Consider the following 23,471-nt stretch of genomic DNA (forward strand, 5'->3'; position numbering starts at 1 on the left):
CCCGGGCCTGTGGTCTATCAGTTTTTTGGCAGCAGCATTCAACTTTACGCTGATGTTACTTGAAGAAAATTAGACACCTAATCTCTAGCTGTCCTCCTCATTACAGCAAACACTACTTGCCTTTCAAACATTCCCTGCTGAGAACCTGAAATTCTGGCCATCTTTTCTGCTGATGTTATATCTGTTTGTGCTGCAGTATGCTGGGTCACTTAATCCCAGAGCACATTAATTTTAAATTCAGCAACAGCAGGAATTTAGCAGAGAGATTTGCTAGAGTGGTAGTATGCAGTGGACACATCTTCAAAGAATACCCAAGGGACTTTGACAAACAGGGGATTTCAAACATTGGGTTTGGAGCTGGGCAAGTGCTTGAGATTGTGTATGCTACACAGTCCTGAAACCTCAGTTTCTGCTGTTCGGGATCTTATCCACCCTATCACTAATGTAGAAACTTCCCTTTTGTCACTTCCACTTCCTACTGCTTATTATTGTGTCCCTGTGCTATGTAAGATTTGGCACACTTTTGCAATGAGAGTTCGGCATTTGATTGCACATAATTATAAATTGGAAGTTTTCAGAACTGGGAAAAAAACCTCGTGCCTTATCTCTGTCTTCCTTGTGAAGTCAAAATATCTTAGGATTCAGAGTGCTGAGAAAATGTGTTATAAACATACTCTGGTCATATGCAGAACTGTTCATATTAGCTGTAAACAAGTTTTATATTCTCAATACTTCTCAGCACATACCATGTGGCCTGTCAATTCATTAAGGACTATTAGTTGTAAAGCTATAGAAATTTCAGTTTAGGAAGGCATATTCAGATCTTAGACATTATTGGTCCTCTTAGAAGTTGGATACTGGGCTAGAAGGGTCTGTCATGCACCCCACTATGGCTATTTTAGAAGTGTTTCAGATGGGCTGAACTTAGCCATGAACTTCTAAGTTTAGCAAGTATGATTTAAGTACACGGTGTTAAACTTCACAACCTACATTAACTGAAATACTCAGGTTTTATAGTCTTGGATCAAAAAAAAGGTCATCTAAAGTCTTTCTGCTTCTGTTTTTTCTTTTCCACAAGGATTTTTGATAGGTAAAAAAGAAAAAAAAAAAAAAAGAAAGAAAAAAACCCCCAACATCCTCCATGGAAACACATTTGTTGCCACCAGGGTTCTGGATCATGGGTGCTAGTTGTCTGTATTATTCTTCTGACAGGATGCCTCCTTTTCATAGCCCCTAGCTAAGAGGAAAAAGGGAGCCAGCAGCTGCCATTTTGGATAGTCCTCATGGCCTGACAGGCTCCAGAGATGTAAAGGCCATTTTACACCACTCTTCCATTGATTCTAAAATAAAAAATCTTGGCTTTTTACATAGAAATTAAAAAGAGCCTTTTCTCAGGAAAAATAGGCATCTGCAGGTTTTGGAACTACTTTTGACATTTGTTACCAGAGTTATCAAGGAGAAATTTTTCTTAATAAAATAAAGCTGATGCTGCTAATCAATTAAAAATAAATTCTTAATTCCAGATCATATGTCTTCTTTAGAGCTCGTAAAAACTAGGGAAAGTTTTCATCAGTTTTTCTTTCCTTCATGAACTTCAGTATTTTATGCTGAGTGCTTTTTTTCTTTTTTTTTTTTTTTTTTTTTTTTTGTCTGTGATGTTTTACTCATTGTTCTCACTTTCTGATGTTCTTATCAGTGGCCATGTCCTGAATATGGTGTGTTGGTTCATGGGATGGTTTGACTGCAGGTCCTTGGGATAATGAAGCAATGGTTACAGGAAATGCCTTGCCTAGGTAAATGAATCCATTGCTACCAGTGATCTGTTTTGCAGAGGAACTATGAAACCAGCCCACAACTGTACCATTCAGCACTCTATGACTGGGGCCAGAGCAGGTACACTGTCAATGACAGGGAAACATTTCTTTGAACCTACATTTTTCTGTTCAAAACCTTCAGTTGTTTCAGTTGTAAAATGAACATTTTGAGTGCACAAAAGATCACTTCTAAACCTTTGCTAGGATGTTGAATGAAAACATTGTTATAAACATTTCCAAAGGAAATTTATTTATCTGTGAGAAATACACATACTAGACCTTTCTCTCAAAACAGCGTAGCTGTTTCCCTGGTGTTACATCTCTGGGCAGTGTGACGGAAGTCACTGCTGTCCATTATTCTAAGGAGTCCAAGATGATGCAAGTGTCCAGTTTGGATCAGCTGACTACTCATTAGGCTTTTCAGAAGCACTGGGAAGGATGCAGACAGTTTCATTTCAATATCTGTTTTCCCTGAAATGATTATTCTAAGCAAATAACCCAGGGACAAAACATGGTGAATGGACTGGGGCTGTATGCTTTTCCTGTAATACTGGGTTTAATGAAACTCAAATGCCTAAAATCAAGAAAGAACACAATTAAGATGTATTAAACCTTATCAGTGCTGCTTTAAGGTTGGTGATAGTTAAAAAGAATTACTTGTAAGTATATTAACTGCATTCACTGGTAGTACAGCTGCATTAAATAGTGAAGATATTAATCGCAGTATCTTAACAGAACTAATGGGATACAAATTGATATGTGAGGGCATGAATATTTTCAAGTACCAAGCATGTGATAAAAGGCAAAAGTATATGTGAGACCCTCATTTTCTCCATTAAAGACCTCTCCTATGTGAGTTTTACTGGAAGCTGCACATGGGTCTTGTCAGCAGCAAGGTGAGACGTAAGTGAAATTCAGAATTTACTGCATCATATTAGACTGAAGTGCATTTGTATGTATGAACATGTAGAAATATGGTATAATTCTAGTATAGTATACAGTTTTAGACATTAGGACAGCTAGAACACCAAAGGATGGGAGTGGTCTTAAAGTTGCTTTCAGGGCTTGCTGCATGGGGGCAGAGTTAAGGTTACATCAGTGTGTACTATAACTTGTACTTCATAGATTTCAGAAATCTGTACCTGAAATACCCTCAATCCTACTTCTTTTTTTTAGTAGTTTCACAAAACATTACAAGATAACCTTTTTTTGGCCTTTTTTGCTTCTCATGCTTTTTTTTTTCTTTTTTTTAAAATGGAAAAGGGCCTTTTAATGCCTTTACTTGACATGAACTTTCTGAGAAAAAAAAAAAACTGTTATTTGTTGGCTTTTTAAAAGATACAATTCTTGCAAAAATAGCTGAATATACAGCCATAACCTTGAGGGATGCAAACAGTTAAAGGATATTGGGATTCCTAAGTATACCTTCCCCTTACTAAATATGTTCTATGATTGACTGTAAATAATGGTTATGCCTTGAAAATTTTGGAATGCAATGTCATCTGTCTAGAAGCCAAGAATGTCACAAATATGATCTTAAAATTTATTTTAATTAGAACAGTGGACATCTCATGATACTGTGTTCTGTATACACTCACTCTTTGGATGTTGTATAACCATGCAAATTATTTCAACAAAAATAATTTCTATGTAAAGAAATAGATACTGCTAAAGCCACACTGCTGTATGCCTGTCCTTGGTCTGAAACTTAGACTGCTTTCTCTGATAAATGGATTTAAAAACCCAAGAAGATATAATGCTTTTATAAGTGTGTGTCCTGAAAATGTTAATCTTTTAAAGTTCTCTTTTCTGAAATAATAACTCTTTTTAGAGTTTGCCATCAGAATGACTGTGTGGGGTTTTTTTCCTAGTATTCTGTCCTTTTTCTACATTGTAATTGTATTTGCATTTATTTTTGTTCAGACACTTGTCTTGGCAATTTTTTGCCTTTAGTCAGACAAGTCCATCTGGACTGTGTCAAAACTATGTTTTACTTGGGAAGGTCTTCACCAATTTCTTATATTAAATGAAAATCTACAGGGGCAAGGTGCTGATAGCCTGCATAAAAACTCAGAAGTTTCTGTTCACAAAAGAAATTGACTATGTGTTGAAGCACTAGAAAAATTTTTCTTCCAAAATTGTAACTGTGACATGATCAAGTTCTTGCCAATATTAAAAAATCTGTGTCATGATGGATGATCATTATGACTTTGATTACCAATAATAATTATAATTATCACCATAAAGAAATTTTTTTACTGATACTGAGTCAGCTAATGGTCATGAAATTTTGCCTTCTCACATGAAAGTGTTTTTTTAAATTATTGAGTCTAGTAGATTCATTGATATGCTAGAGATTAACAAGCAGTGATAAAATATGTCAATGATACATTAGCGAAACAGAATTATCTGTTATTGGAGGTTTAAGACTAAGCATCTGTTGAAAGCACTTGAGACACAGCTGTCCCACAACTGGGACAGAACGATTGTGTGAATGGTTTGTGTGAATCAACAGACTTGATAAGGATTTGGAGTTAGGGATCTGAAGACCATCTTAAATGGTGACGGAAAGCAGTTATGATGGAGTCTAGCTTTAACAGCTGTCATATCAAATATAAACCCAAGAGACATTCGTACTCTTGTCTGTGCAAACCTGTATAAGTAGACCCTTAGTAGCCTCCAGTTCATTCAACAAGAAAGAAAGGGAGACAGCTTTCTGAGCACATGCTTTCTTACTAAATTGGAATTTGGAGTTTCGTATATTTTGTGTCCTTTCTCCCTTAGTCTTCATGTCATCAAGAGAAAAAAAGACTAAGAAACCCTAGTTTTGCTAATTATTCCAAGATAATTCTGGGAAGAGGAAGTCCTCCAACCAAGTGATCTCCACTCCGCCCAGCCTCTTAACCTAGACATACTCTCACCAAGTGTTTTGCAGAGTTTCAAATTTTTCTTCCAAATTCTGCCAAGAGGAGCCTCACAAAAGGATAAGGATTTTAACTGGTTTCACTTCTGTTCATTTCTGTGGGGATTTCAGAGTATTTGACACTCTTATTGCCTAAAATCCCAGATTAGTCCTGTTCTTCATTAAAATTCTTCAAATTTATACCATCCTCTTATCCTGGGCCCATGATAATTTAGAATAAGAAAATGGGTTTAGCTCATGATCCTCTACTTCTTTATTATAGTCACTACTAAAAAGTTAATGTCGATTGAAAGAGCTATATAGCTTTACTGTAGTAAATAAATAGTTTATATTCACTGTTGGAAGTTATACAGCCATATTTCTCATGGTGGCAGATAAAATAACACGATTTCAAGGGTGACTAAAATGTTCTAACAAGAATGGAAAACACATTGTTTCAGATATATCTAGGTATTTGAGTCAAAATAGTTAAGATGCTTCAAAAAAACTGTTAACCCATGAGTAAAAGTTAAAATTATGTTTGATGATATCTACAGTTCTTTATGTGTGATGAATAAATCAGTGCAGATTCTCATCTTTTTATGCTGAATAATTCCATACCAGAAATCTACCATGCTTTCTGGGAAATAAGGTACTCCTCAGCAAGAGAAAGTACACAAGGACCGTTACTATCATATTCCTGTGTTACCAGGGGAGGGTAAGACCACCACTCTTTATGTAATGTTTGTTTAAGTGCCTGGATTTTGTAGAGGATGTTATGGGTTAGTTTCTTGTTGCCATTTATCCTTTGTAATCAATTTGGGAGTTTTTCCTTCTTTTAGAACTATGTAATACCTTGACAGATGCTCTGTGACACTAACTAGTGATGCCATGAAGAGCTGTGAATCAGTATATTATATATTATATATATATTATATCAGTGTGTGTATATATGTATATATCAGTGTACTGTATTTCTCAGGAAAATCTTAAATGCGTTGGCACTTTATTCTGCAATGCTCTGTATGTACAATAATAATTTTTCTGTACCATTTTACAATAGGTCATTCTACAAATTTGGCGTAATGGTGTTATTACATAACAGGGGGAGGGGATATAAACAGGCCCGCTAGTAAGGAGCCCAGGGGCGGCATGGCAACATTGGGGGCAAAATCGACAGCCCAGCTTAAGTGCATGTACAGCAATGCATGTAGCATGGGCAACAAACAGGAGGAGCTGGAGGCCCTTGTGCAGCAGGATGGCTATGACATAGTCGCCATCACGGAAACGTGGTGGGACGACTCTCATGACTGGAGTGCTGCACTGGAGGGCTATAAGCTCTTCAGAAGGGATAGGCAGGGTAGGAAAGGCGGTGGGGTGGCTCTGTATGTTAGGGAGTGTTTCGACTGCATAGAGCTTGACAGTGGTGATGACAAGGTGGAATGCTTATGGGTAAGGATGAGGGGGAAGGCTGGAAAGGCGGATGTCCTGTTGGGAGTCTGCTATAGACCACCCAACCAGGAGGTAGAGGTAGATGAGGCATTCTATAAGCGGCTGGCAGAAGTGTCGCAATCGCTAGCCCTTGTTCTCATGGGGGACTTCAACTTGCCAGACATCTGCTGGAAATACCACACAGCAGAGAGGCAGCAGTCTTGGAAGTTCCTAGAGCATGTGGGGGATAACTTTCTAATGCAGCTGGTAAGCGAGCCTACCAGGGGAGGTGCCCCGCTTGACCTGCTGTTTACCAACAGAGAAGGGCTTGTGGGAAATGTCGAGGTCGGAGGCCGTCTCGGGCTTAGCGACCACGACATGATAAAGTTCTCAATTTTGGGTGATGCTAAGCGGAGGGGCACCAAAACTATTACCATGGACTTCCGGAGGGCAGACTTTGCCCTCTTCAGGACCCTGGTTGGGAAAGTCCCTTGGGAGGCGGTCCTGAAGGGCAAAGGGGTCCAGGAAGGCTGGGCCTCTTCAAGAAGGAAGTCTTAAGGGCGCAGGAGCGGGCTGTCCCCGTGTGTCGTAAGACCAACCGGAGGGGAAATCGACCAGCCTGGCTGAATAGGGAGCATTTGCGGGGACTCAGGGAAAAAAGGAGAGTCTACCGCCTTTGGCAGAAGGGGCGGGCAGCTCAGGAGGAGTACAGGGATCTTGTTAGGTCCTGCAGGGAGGAAATTAGAAAGGCAAAAGCCCAGCTAGAACTCAATCTGGCCAGTGCTGTTAAAGACAATAAAAAATGCTTTTATAAGTACATCAGCAATAAAAGGAGAGCCAAGGAGGATCTCCATTCTTTGCTGGATGTGGGGGGGAACATTGTCACCGAGGACAAGGAAAAGGCTGAAGTACTTAACGCCTTCTTTGCCTCTGTGTTCAACAGCCAGACCGGTCATCCCCAGGGTACTCAGGCCCTTGAGCAAGAGGATAGAGATAGGGACCAGAATGGAGCCCTCATAGTCCAGGAGGAAGCAGTTAATGACCTGCTATGCCACCTGGACGCTCACAAGTCTATGGGGCCGGATGGGATCCACCCAAGAGTACTGAGGGAGCTGGCAGAGGAGCTTGCCAAGCCACTTTCCATCATCTATCAACAGTCCTGGTTAACAGGGGAGGTCCCTGATGACTGGAGGCTTGCCAATGTGACGCCCATCTACAAGAAGGGCCGGAAGGAGGACCCGGGGAACTACAGGCCTGTCAGCCTGACCTCGGTGCCGGGGAAGATTATGGAGCGGTTCATCTTGAGCGAACTCCACAGGCAAGTACAGGTCAACCAGGGGATCAGGCCCAGCCAGCACGGGTTCACAAAAGGCAGGTCCTGCTTGACCAACCTGATCTCCTTCTATGACCTGGTGACCCGCCTGGTAGATGATGGAAAGGCTGTGGATGTCATCTACTTGGAATTTAGCAAAGCTTTTGACACCGTCTCGCATAATATCCTCCTCGGGAAGCTGGCAGCTCACGGCTTAGACAGGCATACTCTTCGCTGCGTAAAGAACTGGTTGGGTGGCCGAGCCCAAAGAGTAGTGATAAATGGTGTTAAGTCCAGTTGGCGGCCGGTCACGAGCGGTGTTCCCCAGGGCTCTGTTTTAGGGCCAGTCTTGTTCAATATCTTTATCAATGATCTGGATGAGGGGATCGAGTGCACCCTCAGTAAGTTTGCAGACGACACCAAATTGGGTGGGAGTGTCGATCTGCTGGAGGGTAGGATGGCCCTGCAGAGGGACCTGGACAGACTGGATCGATGGGCCGTGGCCAACTGTATGAGGTTCAACAAGGCCAAGTGCCGGGTCCTGCACTTCGGTCACAACAACCCCATGCAACGCTACAGGCTTGGGGAAGAGTGGCTGGAAAGCTGCCTGGCCGAAAAGGACCTGGGGGTGTTAGTAGATAGCCGGCTGAACATGAGCCAGCAGTGTGCCCAGGTGGCCAAGAAGGCCAACAGCATCCTGGCTTGTATCAGGAATGCTGTGGCCAGCAGGAGCAGGGAGGTGATTGTCCCCCTGTACTCGGCACTGGTGAGGCCGCACCTGGAATACTGTGTCCAGTTTTGGGCCCCTCACTACAAGAAAGACATTGAGGTGCTGGAGCGTGTTCAGAGGCGGGCAATGAAGCTGGTGAAGGGTCTGGAGAACAAGTCTTATGAGGAGCGGCTGAGGGAACTGGGGTTGTTTAGCCTGGAAAAGAGCAGGCTGAGGGGAGACCTTATCGCTCTCTACAACTACCTGAAAGGAGGTTGTAGTGAGGTGGGTGTTGGTCTCTTCTCCCAAGTAGCTAGCGATAGGACAAGAGGAAATGGGCTTAAGCTGCGCCAGGGGAGGTTTAGACTGGAAATTAGGAAAAATTTCTTTACGGAAAGGGTGGTCAGGCATTGGAACAGGCTGCCCAGAGATGTGGTGGAGTCACCATCCCTGGAGGCGTTTAAAAAACGGGTAGATGTGGCACTTAGGGACATGGTTTAGTCTGGTCTACCCTTGATTAGTCTAGAGTGGGCTTGGTAGTGTAGGTTAATGGTTGGACTGGATGATCTTAAAGGTCTTTTCCAACCTAGATGATTCTATGATTCTATGATTCTATGATTACCTTCCAAAAGGCCAAGTGATAACTGGATATCAAAAGGATTTGCCTTACTTTGTAATCTGACAAAGTAAGCAGCAAGCAGTTTCAGTCCAGTGTAAGGATTTGTAATCTGCATACCACTTAACACAATTTGAGTTTTAGGACATTTCTGTAAGAGACAACCTAGTCCTGGCAATCTAACAGTATAAGGTAGTAATCTGTAAATGGATTTTTGTTTGTTTACACTGGACTTTATAAAATTAAAAAGTGATTGAAATTATTTTTCTGCTGTTGTTTTCAGAGAGTTTCAGTCCTCCTTCTGATACTAAGATGTATACATCTAGTTAAAAATACTCTTATACAACAAGCCTGTGTTTCATGTAAGGAAACATGCTTTGCATTAGGATGCTAAGTTATTGTGACTGTGTGCTTTAACATTAGCTTTTATCTTTTTACCCTGTCACTAGAGATTACTTTCAAATATTGAGATTTTCAAGCAAAAATATTAGTGGTCCTTGAGCAAGTGTTCTAAAGGTCACTTAACATCCTGCATCACAAGCTGCAGAAGTAATTAGATATTTAGACTTTTTTATTTATTTGTTGTCCCCAGAATTAAAGCAATAATTTACAATGAGTATTTCAGCTGCTGTCCAAGAGCAGAGCCTGATATTGCTAAACCAAACCCCCAGACCAGTTCTGCTGTTCAGTTACATGTTTCTATTCTATTCTATTCTATTCTATTCTATTCTATTCTATTCTATTCTATTCTATTCTATTCTAGAGCAAACCCCTCTTGAATTGCATTCTGTACCTCAGCAAGGCCAATTTTGTAAGTAGAAGCAGCAAAATGGACAAGAGATAGAAGCAGAAATCAGAGGAGTTTTCTCCTGCAGACTCAGAAAGAGCTACTTAGAGCACTAATGCTCCTATGAAGGAAAATAAGATCTCTCTGAAATATGGATTGACTTTTCGGTAGAGGCTTTTACTATAAGCCATTTTTACCCTTTTGAGCTGCACCCAGAAATTAAGTAACTGCAAGAAGCACAAAGGCTAAGTGTAATACAAAACAGGTCACTGTAGTCAGGACCTCCAATAGCTTTTAGGTGCTTTTTCAAACATAACTCCAAGCAGTGTGATAAATACATTGGTGTGATGATATAATCTTACAGCTACAGAGTGAACATTGCAGTGAAGTCGCTACTTAAAGAGAGCCATCACCACCTAATGATGAACAATAGTGGAAAAGCTCAAGCACCTTATCCTAAAAGCAATAGTTGCATATTCCTTCAGCCTGTAGAACTACCAGCTTCACCATCACCTTTTAGATAGAAATACTTTCCATTGAGTAACAGCACCATGATCTGCTTCTTTGTCTCCAACAGTGATGGTGGGAAGGATCTCATCATGCAGGTGTGGGCAATGTTAATTTTGGTACACTAACACAGGAAGAACAGGAAGTAGAAAGTCAGCCACAGAAGATAATAGGTTGTTGTTTTCTTTTAGTGAACATTCAGAAAAGTGCTGTGTTAGTCCAAAGATGAAAGATGTCTACATCAGACCACATCCTTTTGTAGCTCTGCTGTGATCAGCAGGCAAAATGAAATCACACCAACAGAGGTGTCATTCCCACCCACAGTAGTGAGGGGAAAGAAGCTGCTATTGAGAATAGTGCTTTTTTTGCACTTATCTTCCAGGGAAGTGACATAATTGGATCATTTTTTATTAATAGACATTATATTACAGTACTTACGGACAGCAAATTGATAATAAATATTGCTACCTTAAAATTTAGCAGAATAAAATTAGTCTTTTATACACTTCCTTTAAAAAAGCCATACTGAGCAAGTTGGAAAGGGGACTGTACTAATAAAATTTTCAAAAAATACTACTTCAGTGGCGTAGACTAAATATGAAATCTGAGCCCAGTGAAATCAGTGGCAAATTTCCTACAGCTTATGCAAAGCCAAGATTTTTGTCTTAACACAGAGTTAGTCAGTATTAGGCTGGCAACCATGTCCCAAGAGGTCAGAGATATTTCAAATCAAGTAGAGTTTCAAGATGACAGCAACAGTTAAGCAGCAGTAGAGCCAAGAAGGTACCAGTAATGATATCTATGATTGTCAGCATGGAGGGTGAATTTTTTTCCATCCTCACAACCAACATCTCCTAGTCAAAAACAAAACCAAAAAAACCCCATAGTAATATTCTGGCAAAAATAATTCTGTTAACTTACTTACTGAGAAAACATTCCAGTCACTGTATTAGTAAGAGCTAACAAGATGATAGTTTATTTTCATAAATATAATAATTATGAATATAAGACTGTGCAGATATATCTGTCAAATCTGAGAAGTGAATGTCACAGACACACTAAACAAAAATCATAAAACATAAGTATACTGAAAACAACAGAATATTGTAAAGCTTATAGTCATCAATGATCATTTAAATTATTAACAATATCTAAAAGTTCACAAATTCATAGTAACACATTGACACTAGTGTAAACTTGTAATAAATGTATTGTAGGTTTGAATTCTTGTCTATTATTTGTCACAGATCATGACAATTACACATGGAACTAGTCTATGAAATAAGTAACAGAGCTCAATATATTTACTATTCAGTAACTACCATCACTAACATCAGGAATTATTACCTCCTGAAATTATTTTCATCCCCTTCTGTGTATGTTAGCTCATGTAAGTACACTTCTCTATTTGAGTTAAATTATCTAGCAAAATTACTGGCAATATTCATTTTTAAATTATCATGCTCATCTTGGAAATCCTTATGCAAAATCCTTTAAAACAGCTTCTATAAAATTTGGAGCAGACATGAGTATTGTAAATGTGCAAACGATGGCAAAAAGGGTAAATGCAACCAGGCATAATCTGTCTATGACAGCAGCTGCAAACTTCCACTCACTGCAGATCTCTTCACCCTCATCTTGTTTCCTGAAGCGCATTGCTATGAACTGAACTTCCTCCAGGATCTTTACAATCACCGGAATAGTATCCATTAAAGTTTTCTTTTGAACAAGCTCGGTATCTTCTGGTAAGGGGCAAGTAATCTTTCCACTCTTGCTACCCAGATCATTCTTCAGGGGGCAGCACAGACTTTCCATTGCGTGGTAGCTATAGATCGTGTTGCTGTTGCTGGACTTGTGCCCAGGTAGGACGTTCATCTCCATGCTGTTTACGCTCAGATGGTGCTTGGGATAGCTATATTTGCAAGAGAGGGGCTTTATACTTTCCCCGGGTTTTTTCATTCGCAAAAACCAAGCACACCAATTCAGCAGGATGACACGGACCTGAAAAAGAGTGATCATAATAGAAATAAAGGGAACTTTTTTGCCTTTTAAAAGTTTTTGAAATATTTCATGACTATTACAGTTAGTGTGTATGGTACTTCAGAAAGACTGACTGCTCTCTGTGTTCTCCAGCTCCAGCAGAGCTTTCAAATGGGTTTTCTGGGGGCCTGGCTTCTTCCCAAGAATGACATTTTTTTGGATATGTCTTGAACATAGAGGTGTTCAATGCCTGTTTAACTTATAAAGCAAAAGAGATGTAAAATCTTACTTTACAATATGATTCTTGAAGTCCTATCTTTAGCAAATAATCCCAGATCTCTGTAATTGAGCAGAGGACACAAAATTGGCTGCATGGTTTTCAACCATTTCTCAGATAGTATGGAAAGAGATACACTTAAATATTTGGGGGGCCAATGTTTAGATTCTGCTGAAAAAACCCTACACAGTAAACTAACAGCTGTTTTTTGCACATTCCCCACACCCATCTCTACTGTTTAAGTCTAAATAAACAGCCTTGGTTGTTTGCTATTTTTTTTTCTTTTTTGAAAGACATTTTAATACTCCTTTGAAGAGTTCAGCCACATAACACAGCAGGCCTTTTTTCAAAATAATAATAGTAAATCAATTAAATTGGGCAGTTCAAAATCTGAATGCTACTACTAACTGTTGTCATTTCCCTGTGCTCTGGTATACAGCTACTCTGGTGCCTCGCAAGAGTGTGCTAACCTGCGCATGGCAGATTGTGCCCCATATGTTTCTTGTCAAGGTCATCAAATGAGCTAACTCCAGAGAGAGCATCCAGCATTTTTTCCCCAGTGAATGATCTTCAGATGTGTTGTCTGAAATCTGAGCCTGCTATGATTCCTATTCTTAACATTGTTTGCTGTAAAAGGCAGTAAAAAGGCTGTGAAATCAGTAACATCTTATGTGAAAGAGAGCAAACAAAATCAGTAAAATCTTGTAATTATGAAGTCCTTCAGGTATTATGTATTCAAAATGAACACAAAATGAACAATTGCAATGTGCTTGTGAGAGTCCCTCCAGGAAGATAAGTAGCTTCTTTAATGACTTTATCATTCTGGTTACAAATCAAATAATCTGATGCCCAGGAGAGAACAGACATGATCCCTGTTTTCACTTCTGAGCCTTGGCCCAGGACTCCCTGTGTGGTCCTGCTCCAGTCACCTAGGCCATGTTTGACTCAGGACCACACTTTGCCTCCAGGGGCGTTTTAGACACAGGATCAGTTGTCCCTTGGGTTTGCACAGTACAGATGCAGGGATGGGGAAATTACAAAAAGCTAGCACTTTGCATTGCTGCTGTAATGACAAACATAATTTCAGAAAGGAGGAGGAGGCATTAATTATCACAGGTGGGAATAATAATAGTAAAAGCCAAAACCAGTGATGAGTGGAAGATGGGTACACAATTTTTAAATTCTTCAGTGACAACTCTTCTGGGTCACAGCCCCATGCCATTTTCTTGAACTTTTCTGCTTCACTCCCACTAATGAATCTTTTATTCTTCATCCTGAAAGACTATTTTCCTGTGATTCATATTATTGTGCTTTCGTTGGGGTCTTTAAATATTTCATTATTGCCTCCATCATCATCACAGACAAATAGAAAACTACAATGTAGCAGCCTAAGAAATCGATCCTGGATTTAGTTGAACTTAATTACAATGTCCTCTGACTGCTTATGGAGACAAAATGGAACATCATGGAACAAAATAAAGGTCTTAATTGCTAGCAATATTTCAACAGTGTCAGTGGCAAAGAAGAGAGAGAAATTAATTCTCCAGTACTGTGAAATTCTAGAATACTAAACCAGAGAAACTTTCTTGTTCGAAAATGTTAATATGTTTGCCTTAGCTCTGGAAGGACAGGTGAGGTGAAAAAGCTCAATTCTACAGGAATGCTACTTTTTCTTTCAAGATGAAGTGTTTACTCCTTAGGGAAATTACATTTATAAGTACAGCCAAACCCATTTCCTATAGAAAAGTAAATACACAGAGGACAGCAACACAGATTTTAATTTGCTTGAACTTCCAGATGCCCTATTTCCTTGAGAAAGTAGACACTCAGACATCAATCTGTTCTTGTCATACTAATTAATTCAGGAGACAGCTGCAGCATAGGGGTTGTTGGAAAACAGCCAGGGCATGAAAGGTATGAATCTATGTTCTCACCTGCATTATCATATCTGGGTTTCTGTGAAGGAAGAACACAGATACAGCTCCCCTCAGAGGTCAACAGCCTAACCCTGCTGTGACCCTCTCCACCAAGGTCTTCCCCTGACCATAGTACAGCTGTACTGCTAGCTCCCATCACAGCCACCTGCCTGGCCTAGTCCAGAGGGGAGAGTCTCCAATTAAAGCTATCCTGATAAGGGTCATCAGCACCCAAGCAAATCTGTGCATGTCCAGGTTTAAAACATATCAAAAGAAAAACCTGAAACCTGACAAACCTGATTTAGGCACAGCGAAGAGCCAGAGTGTTCTTACCTTTTCCTGCAAAACCCCATCTTCTCTCTGTGCTTCGTCTCTCCATATCTCTTGCCTATGCAACTGTCTTGGTTGTCAGCAGAGGCAGGTCAATGGAGCTGTAACCCATGTCTGATGTTACCCACTCCCAAACTGCTCCTTAGGTCTCTTTAGTGTTCTTTTCCATGTTAGCTCAGCAAACATTATCAAAAGTGTCAAGTAGCCAGCAGCTCTCACTTCTCAATTGACTAGCCAACAAATGCCCTGACTGAACATCTTGGATTCAAAATCCTCTCTTGGAAAAAGGAGGCACAATTGGAAAGGAAGGGACAATTCTCAGCAGTGGAGTAAGGGAAGAAGCGAGCCCCTACAGAGAGGCTAAATACTAACACGCACACCCCCTCCCTCTTCTCATTCAAAGGCCAAGCACAGAGCCTTTGACAGACAGGCAGGGAGAAGAAGCTGCTCAACTGTAAATAGTTTAGAAAGTGGGTGTTTAGGCAATGTGGTCAGTCAAATCTTCTAGGTCTGGAACTGCTCCCACACAAGCCCAATGCCTTCCCCTGCAACTCACTCCAGCAGCTAATTTCATTTAAGCAGGAGGTGATAACAACCCTGTAACAATTAATCAGGGTTAGAGCTTTGCAATAAACTGATGCCTGGCTCTGCCAGGATGAGGAGGGTGGGGGGAAGTAAGTAGATGGTAGGGGTATTTGCTGGGACTGGAACTGCAGAGAACAAATTTCAGGCAAGCAATTTCCTTCTTTCTGTAGATTGTTATCTTAGATTCCTGGGTTTTATTAAGCAAAAATTTTTCAGGGTGTCTCTGTAAGAAACACCTGACATAGGTGGACAGGAAAAAAAGGTAATGATGAGACTTGACCCTGAATCCTAATGACTGAGCCTTGCCCATGCCTTGCAGAGGACTAATGACCACTTTTGTGGGGTCAGGCTCTTCCCTACACACTTGGCATTCACCCTTTTTCTCTTGAGATCTCTTAGCCCTGTCAGCTTGCCTGGTCTACAGATTTCAGTCTATCATCTGTGCTTCCCAGTTGTGCTTTCCAACTTTTTGCTTCCTGAAGGCATTTTTTTAATGTATGCCAGTTCAGCTGTCAGGCCATTGAACAAGGTTCCTCAAAAGTGAGTATTTGTTGCATGTTGTTTTCAGCCCAGAGAGCAAGACACTGGTAGAGAGAAGAGCTGACTTGCAAGGCCTGTGAGCAGATTTACATGAGCTGTTGTGTCTAGGCTCCTTGAAAAGCAAACAAAACAATAAAATTGGCCATGGGGGCTGTTATGCTGCTACATACCCTGTCCATGTAGACATCTGAAGCATGTTTACCCAGATTCGTACCCCCAGGTCTTGCTTACATGCACATGCACCCAGAATTCACATGCTCTGCTGTCTTGAAAGTAACATGATTTTAAATGATACAGCACTTTAAGAAACAATTTTTACTATGTTTAATTGCTACTGGACTTTTTTTTTTTTAATTTGCATTGGTGCTGCAATTTATTTTTAGAGAGGCTAAATTAGAAAGCTATTCTATACTCAGGCTGGCATTGGTAAAGATGTAACATTCAATGTTGTGTCAGGATAATTGTCTAGCATGACAAATGTGGTGAATGAGATACCAGAGGATGCTGTACAACCAGATTTCTGTGAAACCAGGGTAGGTAGACAGTTGACTGTGACTATTTGTATCTGCCTCTGCTTTCATTCCTTTTCTTTTTGTAAATACAAAGCATACCTTGCTTATTCTAAAACCTATTCATAGGAAAAGGAGAGAGGAAAAAGAATTCTTTTAACTTGAAAATCTAAAGGAAACACATTCCTCCTGAAAGCCAGCTGGAGTTATGCCAGACCTCATTGGGCTAACAGAGTCTGCTGCTGTAAAGACAGTCCACATGCTAATGCACTGAGAATTGATCAGATGGCAGCAGTTGAAATTGTTTTTCCACAGAGACAAGTGGATGTGGCTTCAGCAGAAGGCAGATTTCCAAGCCAGGGAAGTCCAGGGGTCTCCTCAGTACAGTCAGACTGAGCTCAACAGTGTTGCCTTTCTGTTTCTGCTGGTGGTGCAGGAGCAGTGAGCTCTAGGCTGTGAGAAGCATGGCTGGGTTCAGTATTCAACACCCTCACTACACTGAGGTATTGGGGTTCCTGATCTTCCAGCAACTCAGGGAGCCAGCTCATAACTGGAAGAGTTGCAAGACAGAAGTAAATTGCCTTCACTGCCTGTTTTGTTCTGGGAGATTACAGCTCTGTCACAAACTGCAGTGAGAACCTCTGTAAGGGAATAAAGCAGACAAACTGCCCAGCAGAGACAAGTAAATGTTTGTTTAGTGCCTTGAAATGACACATTTTATCAGTACTGATGTCTGCTGGATAAAAAATCAAAGATGTTGCCCATGGGGTTAGCACTTCCAAAGCGCATGCTGAGCAAGATTACTCTGCCTTGACTCAACCACCCTGCTGTAAGTTTAAATAGAAAACCCAAATAACAGATACTGGTTTTAATGGAAAACCAAATTTAGTATTTTGTTCTTTCCCTCCAATAGCAAACATAACCATCACCCATAGTGTCTGTAGCTGACTCTTCAGATTAATGGAGAACAACTAGTTTACTATAGATTTTAGATTTTTTTTTTTTTTTTCAATAGGCTGTTGAATGTTTACCACCAAAGCTGCTTACCCATTTGGGCATCTTTCCTGCTTGTGGGTCGTGATGGTGAAACTGCAGAACCAGCACTGTTACTACCACAGACAGACCAACGATGACCATGATGCTAGCAAAGTACTGAGCTGCAAGTAAAAGGAGGACTTGGTTAGGAGGGGAAGAAACAAACAAAAGGCAAATAATATTCCTTGGCTATGCCCTGAAATGTACATTTAAGAAGCGCCGTGTCACTTTCAAACATCCTCGTCTCTGGTCTTCCACACGGAAGCATTTTAGGCCTTTGAAGTTTTTGATGTATTTGCTCAGCTCCCTCCTCTCCAATGAGGGAAGGGCTAGAACTAGTGAAAGGCATAAACTGCTTGGGTTTTGTTCCCAGAGAGGAATGTAGGGCCCCCTGCTAAGCACCTTGTCCTGGTTTCGGCTGGGATAGAGTTAATTTTCTTCCTAGCAGCAGGCATAGTGCTGTGTTTTGGATTTAGTAGGAGAAGAATGTTGATAACATGCTGATGTTTTTAGTTGTTGCTGAGTACTGCTTATGCTAGTCAAGGACTTTTTCAGCTTCCCATGCTCTGCCAGGCGCACAAGAAACTGGGAGGGGGCACAGCCAGAATAGTTGATCCAAACTGACCAAAGGGCTATTCCATACCATATGACGTCATGCTCAGTATATAAACTGGGGGGGTTGGCCGGGGAGCAGCGATCGCTGCTTGGGAACTGTCTGGGTATCGGTCGTCGGGTGGTGAGCAATTGCATTGTGCATCACTTGCTTTGTATATTATTATTACTATTATTATTATATTGTTATTATTATTATTTTACTTTATTTCAATTATTAAACTGTTCTTATCTCAACCCAGGAGTGTTTCTCACTCTTACTCCTCCGATTCTCTCCCCCATCCCGTCAGGGTAGGGGGAGTGAGCGAGCGGCTGCGTGGTACTGAGTTGCTGGCTGGGACTAAACCACGACACACCTGCTCTCTGCCTGTTGCCAGGACAGTGAGGAGCTAAGCTGACCAGAGCCACTGAACACCAGCATCCCCAGCCCTAGGGCCACCCCACAGTACCAGCAGAGATACTGGAGGGAAATGCTGTCTTCATGGCATCACTGGACCACCTCAGAAAGTATCACCAGACCCCCTCCATCACCCCACCACTGCTCACGGGGGCTTAACCATATTTTTCAGCACCCTCCTCAGCCCTCAAGACCACTTCTTTTGGTTCCTACGAAAGCACGCTGCAACCTTGCTGAGTGCTAAGTTTAAGCCTGTCATGCAGGAAAGAAATCAAGATCTTGAACACTAGAACTGAGACTTGAAACTGTATCTCCTAAGTGGCAGTACAGCTTCCTCATGCCAGGAATGAGGTTGATGCACTGGAGTGTAAAGAGAAACTGCCCACAGGGCTAATGACATTTGAAGGCTGCTGTGGCAAAATACCAGGGAGCATTACTGTTGGCTGATACGATGGGGAGATGTGGGAGAGCACATGACACTGCCACAGACTACAGCCTCCTCCCACCTCCAGCCCTCCCTGCTGCAACTTGCAGGAAAAGTCAAAAATTCAATACAGGCTCCAAGGCAAGTTTTGTTCTGGCTCCATTTCTTAATACCACTTCCCGCTGTCTCAGCAGCAAAAAGCTTCCTCATAATAATGAGGTTCTCAGGCCTTCCTGAAACCAACACTGCAATTGCTTCAAGAGGCCTGCATGCCTTTCTGTAGCAAAATGAATTATGCAGCTGGATTAGAATAATAGTCCCAAGGGTGAGGTGAATTGAAAGGTCTTTGTTGCATTTACTCATGAGAAAACAGAGCCAACAGCCAGGCATGGCTTTGGGAAAAGCACTATTGATCACAGGGCATGAAACTGTAAGAGCTGCTGCAAATGAGAATTTATGTTTCATAGAACAGGTTGAGCAGGGTTCTGGTGCCAGCAAGGCACCAGGAAAGACCATGAAAGGGAGGGGGGAAAACCACTCCACAAAATCAAAAAGAGACAGAGTAAAGTGAAGTGGCAGCAGCTGATGACATACAGGCAGGTGACAGAAAATATAACAGGAGATTAATCTCATTTTCTCTCTCTAGTCAGAACCACTAATGCATTATGCTCATGACTTAAAACAATCTATAACTCCTGGAGGTGGCAAAGCACCACATTGCTTCCTTGTCTTGGTAATTTGCAGCCTTGTTTGCTGTATGACTAACTGCAAGAAATCACCCCAAGCACCTTCTGCAAATGCACTTATTCACAGCGTAAAGCCTTCATTCTTACTGAAATAATATAGGCTTGATAAAGAATGGCAAGGACGGGACACGGCTAAAAGTAAGTCATGATAGTAGATCCCTAAGCAGCAAGTAAGTGTTGTGGTTTTTAAAGAAGCAAGCAGAGAAGCTCATCAAAAGAAGACAGAAAGAAATGCAGTTTTGTTTTCTGGAGGTGAAGATAACTTAATTTTTATTGTTGACTATTTGATACGTCCAGCCAAGGTGTCAAGCACCACGTCGATGTTAATCATAGGAAATGTCAGTTCCTCACATTCATGAGCCCTGTGTTCCTCTTTCAAACACGCTCTGCACACACCAGCTTTCAGGTGTTCCAAACTTTCTGCTGGAAAACTCCTTTTAGAGCAAAATATAGATTCTTGACCGAAACCATTGGTGATATTTTGGAGAGAGCTGGAAGGGAATAATGATTTGCAGCACTTTGGAGTTATTTGGGCATGGAAAAAAATCAGAAATGATTAAGCACTTCTGTGCAAGGGGATGCCTTGAATTTCCAGGTGTAAAAAGTGTTTATGAGAGAAACAAATCATCTGACTGGCCTGAGACATCTGAACATTTCATTCCAAACTTAGCTTTTGACCAGAAGCATGCCTTATTCGCATTGACAAAGTACTTCGAAAGTGATACTTCCTCAGAGAACTGGCTGGAGTGGAGGAAGAGGAGCCAACTCAGAGCTTATTGCAGCTTTGGTCTCAAGTTGAGAGCATCCCGTTGTGGGTGTCCTAGCTGTTTCTCTGTGTGATTGTACTTTCTGTGTCACCTGGGGCCAGAGCTCAAAGACTGCAGAAGCTTTGGACCAATAAGAGAGTAAAGAGCTGGGTGGGGTTTTCAAAGTAAGCATTTTAGGGTCTGTCTCTGCACACGGTCACCCTGTTCTCACAGAATTGGGACTGCAGCACAGTAAACCAGAGGTGGGCACAAGGTGGATGCGCGTGCATGAAGGAGGGATCCCACAGCCTGTGTCTCACTGCAGAGTGAACCTGCTGCTTACTGGTGCTGGGGGCTTAATGGTGTTTGCTTAAAAACAAAACATCTGGTGCTGGAAGCAGCCGGGATCATGAAGGGAGAGGGAAAAGTGGGGATAGCTACAAACTTTTCAGTGCCATGTGGCCCTGAATGTTTTCTCCTCTGGAGGCGATATTGCAGGTGGGGAGAAAGAAGGGTCAGGAAGCAGTGCTGGCTATGCTCATAACTCTGCTGCTCTCAATTTTACAGAGCATTGTCTCTTGGCCATGTGTGACTTTAACATGGGCTGTGGATTGATCTGTCTTTGTGACAAGTGTCTGGTTTTGCTAGTTACTAAACATTATATTAGGAGCTGAATTTTTTTCTGTCTATGAGTCCAAACTAGCAGCTTATACTGAGACATTGATTTTTGAAGATATTCCTACAGCAGTGCAAGATGAATGAGATTCTGGTCACTGCTTTATCAGGTACCAGTGAATGTGGGTAAGCATGACCACCAACTGTGTAATCTTAAGAAGGCTCTAGTCAAAGGATAGTCGTGAATGGGAAGAGTTACAGTTAGGAATCTGTCTTGACTTAGGGGAACTTGTTCCTTAGTGGTTTCTTAATGCATTATTTCCTAGCCTTAATTACAAGGTTCCTTTCAAATGGAAAACACAGTTTAATGAAACAGGTCAGGGATATGGAGACTGTAAACAGGGAGGCACAGTGCTCTTTAAAAAAAAGTGAATTCAGGCGTATGTCTGTTGCCTAAGGAAGGAACTCATCCTTTCTTCAGAGATGGCCATAAAACCATTACCAAAACCGGATCTGATTATCCTGTGCTATTTACATGTATCACATAGTCTTTATAGAAATAAAAAAAAAAGCCCTTCCAGTTTAGATCTAAATGCCACAAATGTACCTTTAGTTTCAATGGGCAGGACCTGAGCTTGTACAAAAGCTCTAATTGAAAAAGCAGTATTTGTTTAATTTTGATTTGGTCACTGAACCAGGAAATCAACACAGTGGGACATGGATATCTCTTCTTACATAATGCACCAGACTGGGTGCAATGGTGTTATGTGGTAGGGGCAGGAAGGTGCATGAAATCCCCATGAAACTACTGGCATTTATAGTGAGAGACAAATCTGTTCGTAATTGCATAGAAAGAACAATCATTATCATATACTTGAGCTGTGTCACACAGGCTTTATGATTTTACCTAGGGATTAGTACACTCAGACCAGTAATTTCAGGCATGTAACACATCTGGAGTTCTTTGCATTTCTGTATATCCTTTCCTCAAGTAATGAGCTCCAGCTGTCTACTTAAACTCTTGATAAAAGTATTTTTAAAGAGAGAAATTAAAAGTAAGTCAAATCACAAGTGCATCCAGACATATTTCCAATGAGGCATGATTAAGCTATACCAGGTAGGGTAAGTTTAGGACACAGCTGCTGCTGTATAGTCATGGTCTGAAAGTCTTTTAGGAGCTACACTCTAGAGATTTTAAGTGCCAGGAGGGACCTTCAGGACCCTGTAGTGAAACAAACCTTGTTCATATAGTTGACTTTTGTTGGATTCCAGCCAAACTGTTGCGTTTGTAGATGTCATGGGACTTTAATGCTTTTGATCCAAATGGCTGAGCTGGTTTCTGTTGCTATGAGTGTTTAATTTTTTAAACAGTAACAGAGATGTCTTTGCTCTGTTTCCCAGACTTCTTTCTTTGGCATCACAGATGAGTTTGCAGAAGAGCAGGATTCAACTTTTCAAAGATTGCTGTGCCTTGCTTCACACATATGCATGCTGCTGAAAACTGGTTTTTGGAAATACCTTGTTACCCCAAAAAAAGGAGATTCTCCTGAAGAAGGACAGGAGCAGACATGCTGCTGGGCAAGGATTAGCCAGTTACTGATGTGAATGCAAGCTCCCAAGAAAGATGAGAAGGCCAAGACAGTGTGTATTTTGCCCCAGTTTTCACTATCAAGGTCTCCTATGTCTCTGTGCATGGTTCAAGGACAAAGAAAACAACCAGCAGTGGATGAGGATGGAGTCAGGGATTGATTGTGAGACCTGAACCTGCCCAAGTCCATGGGACCAGATAGATGTCAACAGGAGTCCTAAGATGCAATGCCATGGAGATGGGGTAAGATCCCTGACAACTGGAGAATAACAAATGTTGCACCCATCTTAAAAAAAAGTCCAAAAGGACAATCCAGAGAACTACAGCCCTGTCATTCTGACTTTGTTCCCTGGGCAAATTGGGGAGCAAGTCCCTGGGGAACATTTCTGGACACTTGAGGGAAAAGGTGGGGACTGGGAATGGCTAGCCTGCATTTATCAAGGATAAATCATGTCTGACCAACATGATTGCCTTCTATAATAAAATGAGAACACTTGCAGACAAAGGGAGAGCAGTAGCTGTCATTTACATCAATTTTAGCAAGGCTTTTGACACAGTCTTCTAATTCCCAAGGTCTTTTCCAACCTGAAATATCTTGTGTTACTATGAAACAAGAGCTTCCATTGCACAGAGGTGGTTGAGTTTCAGAGCATGCAGCCTGAGTGCACCCTCATGTGTCAAGGTTCATCTTGCTTTTGGGCTGTAACAGGGAAGAATCAGATGACAGCAGCCACAGGATTGTTTTACACTTCCCTCATCTGGATACCTGAAGTCAGTCTCCAGGGTGTTACAAAGCATCTATGTGCAAGGATTATTCTTTTACAGTGTTTCATAATACAAAATTTGTCTAATGAACAGATGAAAGAAACAGACTGTGTTTGACCTACCTGACAACTTCAGGAGGTGTGTTTCTAATACATTTCATACGCTCTAATTATCTGGGTTTTAGGAAAAAACTTGCAACAATATATGCTGTCAACAAGGCATATGTTGCCTTGAGACTCCCTTATCATCTCCTTGACTTTGTGGTCCAAAAAGGGTGAAAAGACGTGAGAGGTCCTAATAGCTGAATGAATATTCACCTGGAAAAGGG

General features: G+C 41.3%; 1 protein-coding gene across 1 annotated transcript in view; it reads right to left on the reverse strand.

The window, feature by feature from the left end:
- Positions 1–11,557: 11,557 nt before the first annotated feature.
- LOC104028676 (neuronal acetylcholine receptor subunit alpha-7-like) overlaps positions 11,558–23,471 on the reverse strand; it is a 62,271-nt gene continuing 50,357 nt past the window's right edge. Inside the window, exons 9-10 of the mRNA XM_075726653.1 lie at positions 17,263–17,372; positions 11,558–12,079 (exon numbers count right to left, since the gene is read on the reverse strand). Of these exons, the coding sequence (XP_075582768.1) occupies positions 11,558–12,079; positions 17,263–17,372 (632 nt within the window). The remainder of the gene's footprint in view (positions 12,080–17,262; positions 17,373–23,471) is intronic.

Source organism: Pelecanus crispus, chromosome Z (assembly GCF_030463565.1).
Source record: "Pelecanus crispus isolate bPelCri1 chromosome Z, bPelCri1.pri, whole genome shotgun sequence".
NCBI classification, from domain to species: Eukaryota; Metazoa; Chordata; class Aves; order Pelecaniformes; family Pelecanidae; genus Pelecanus; species Pelecanus crispus.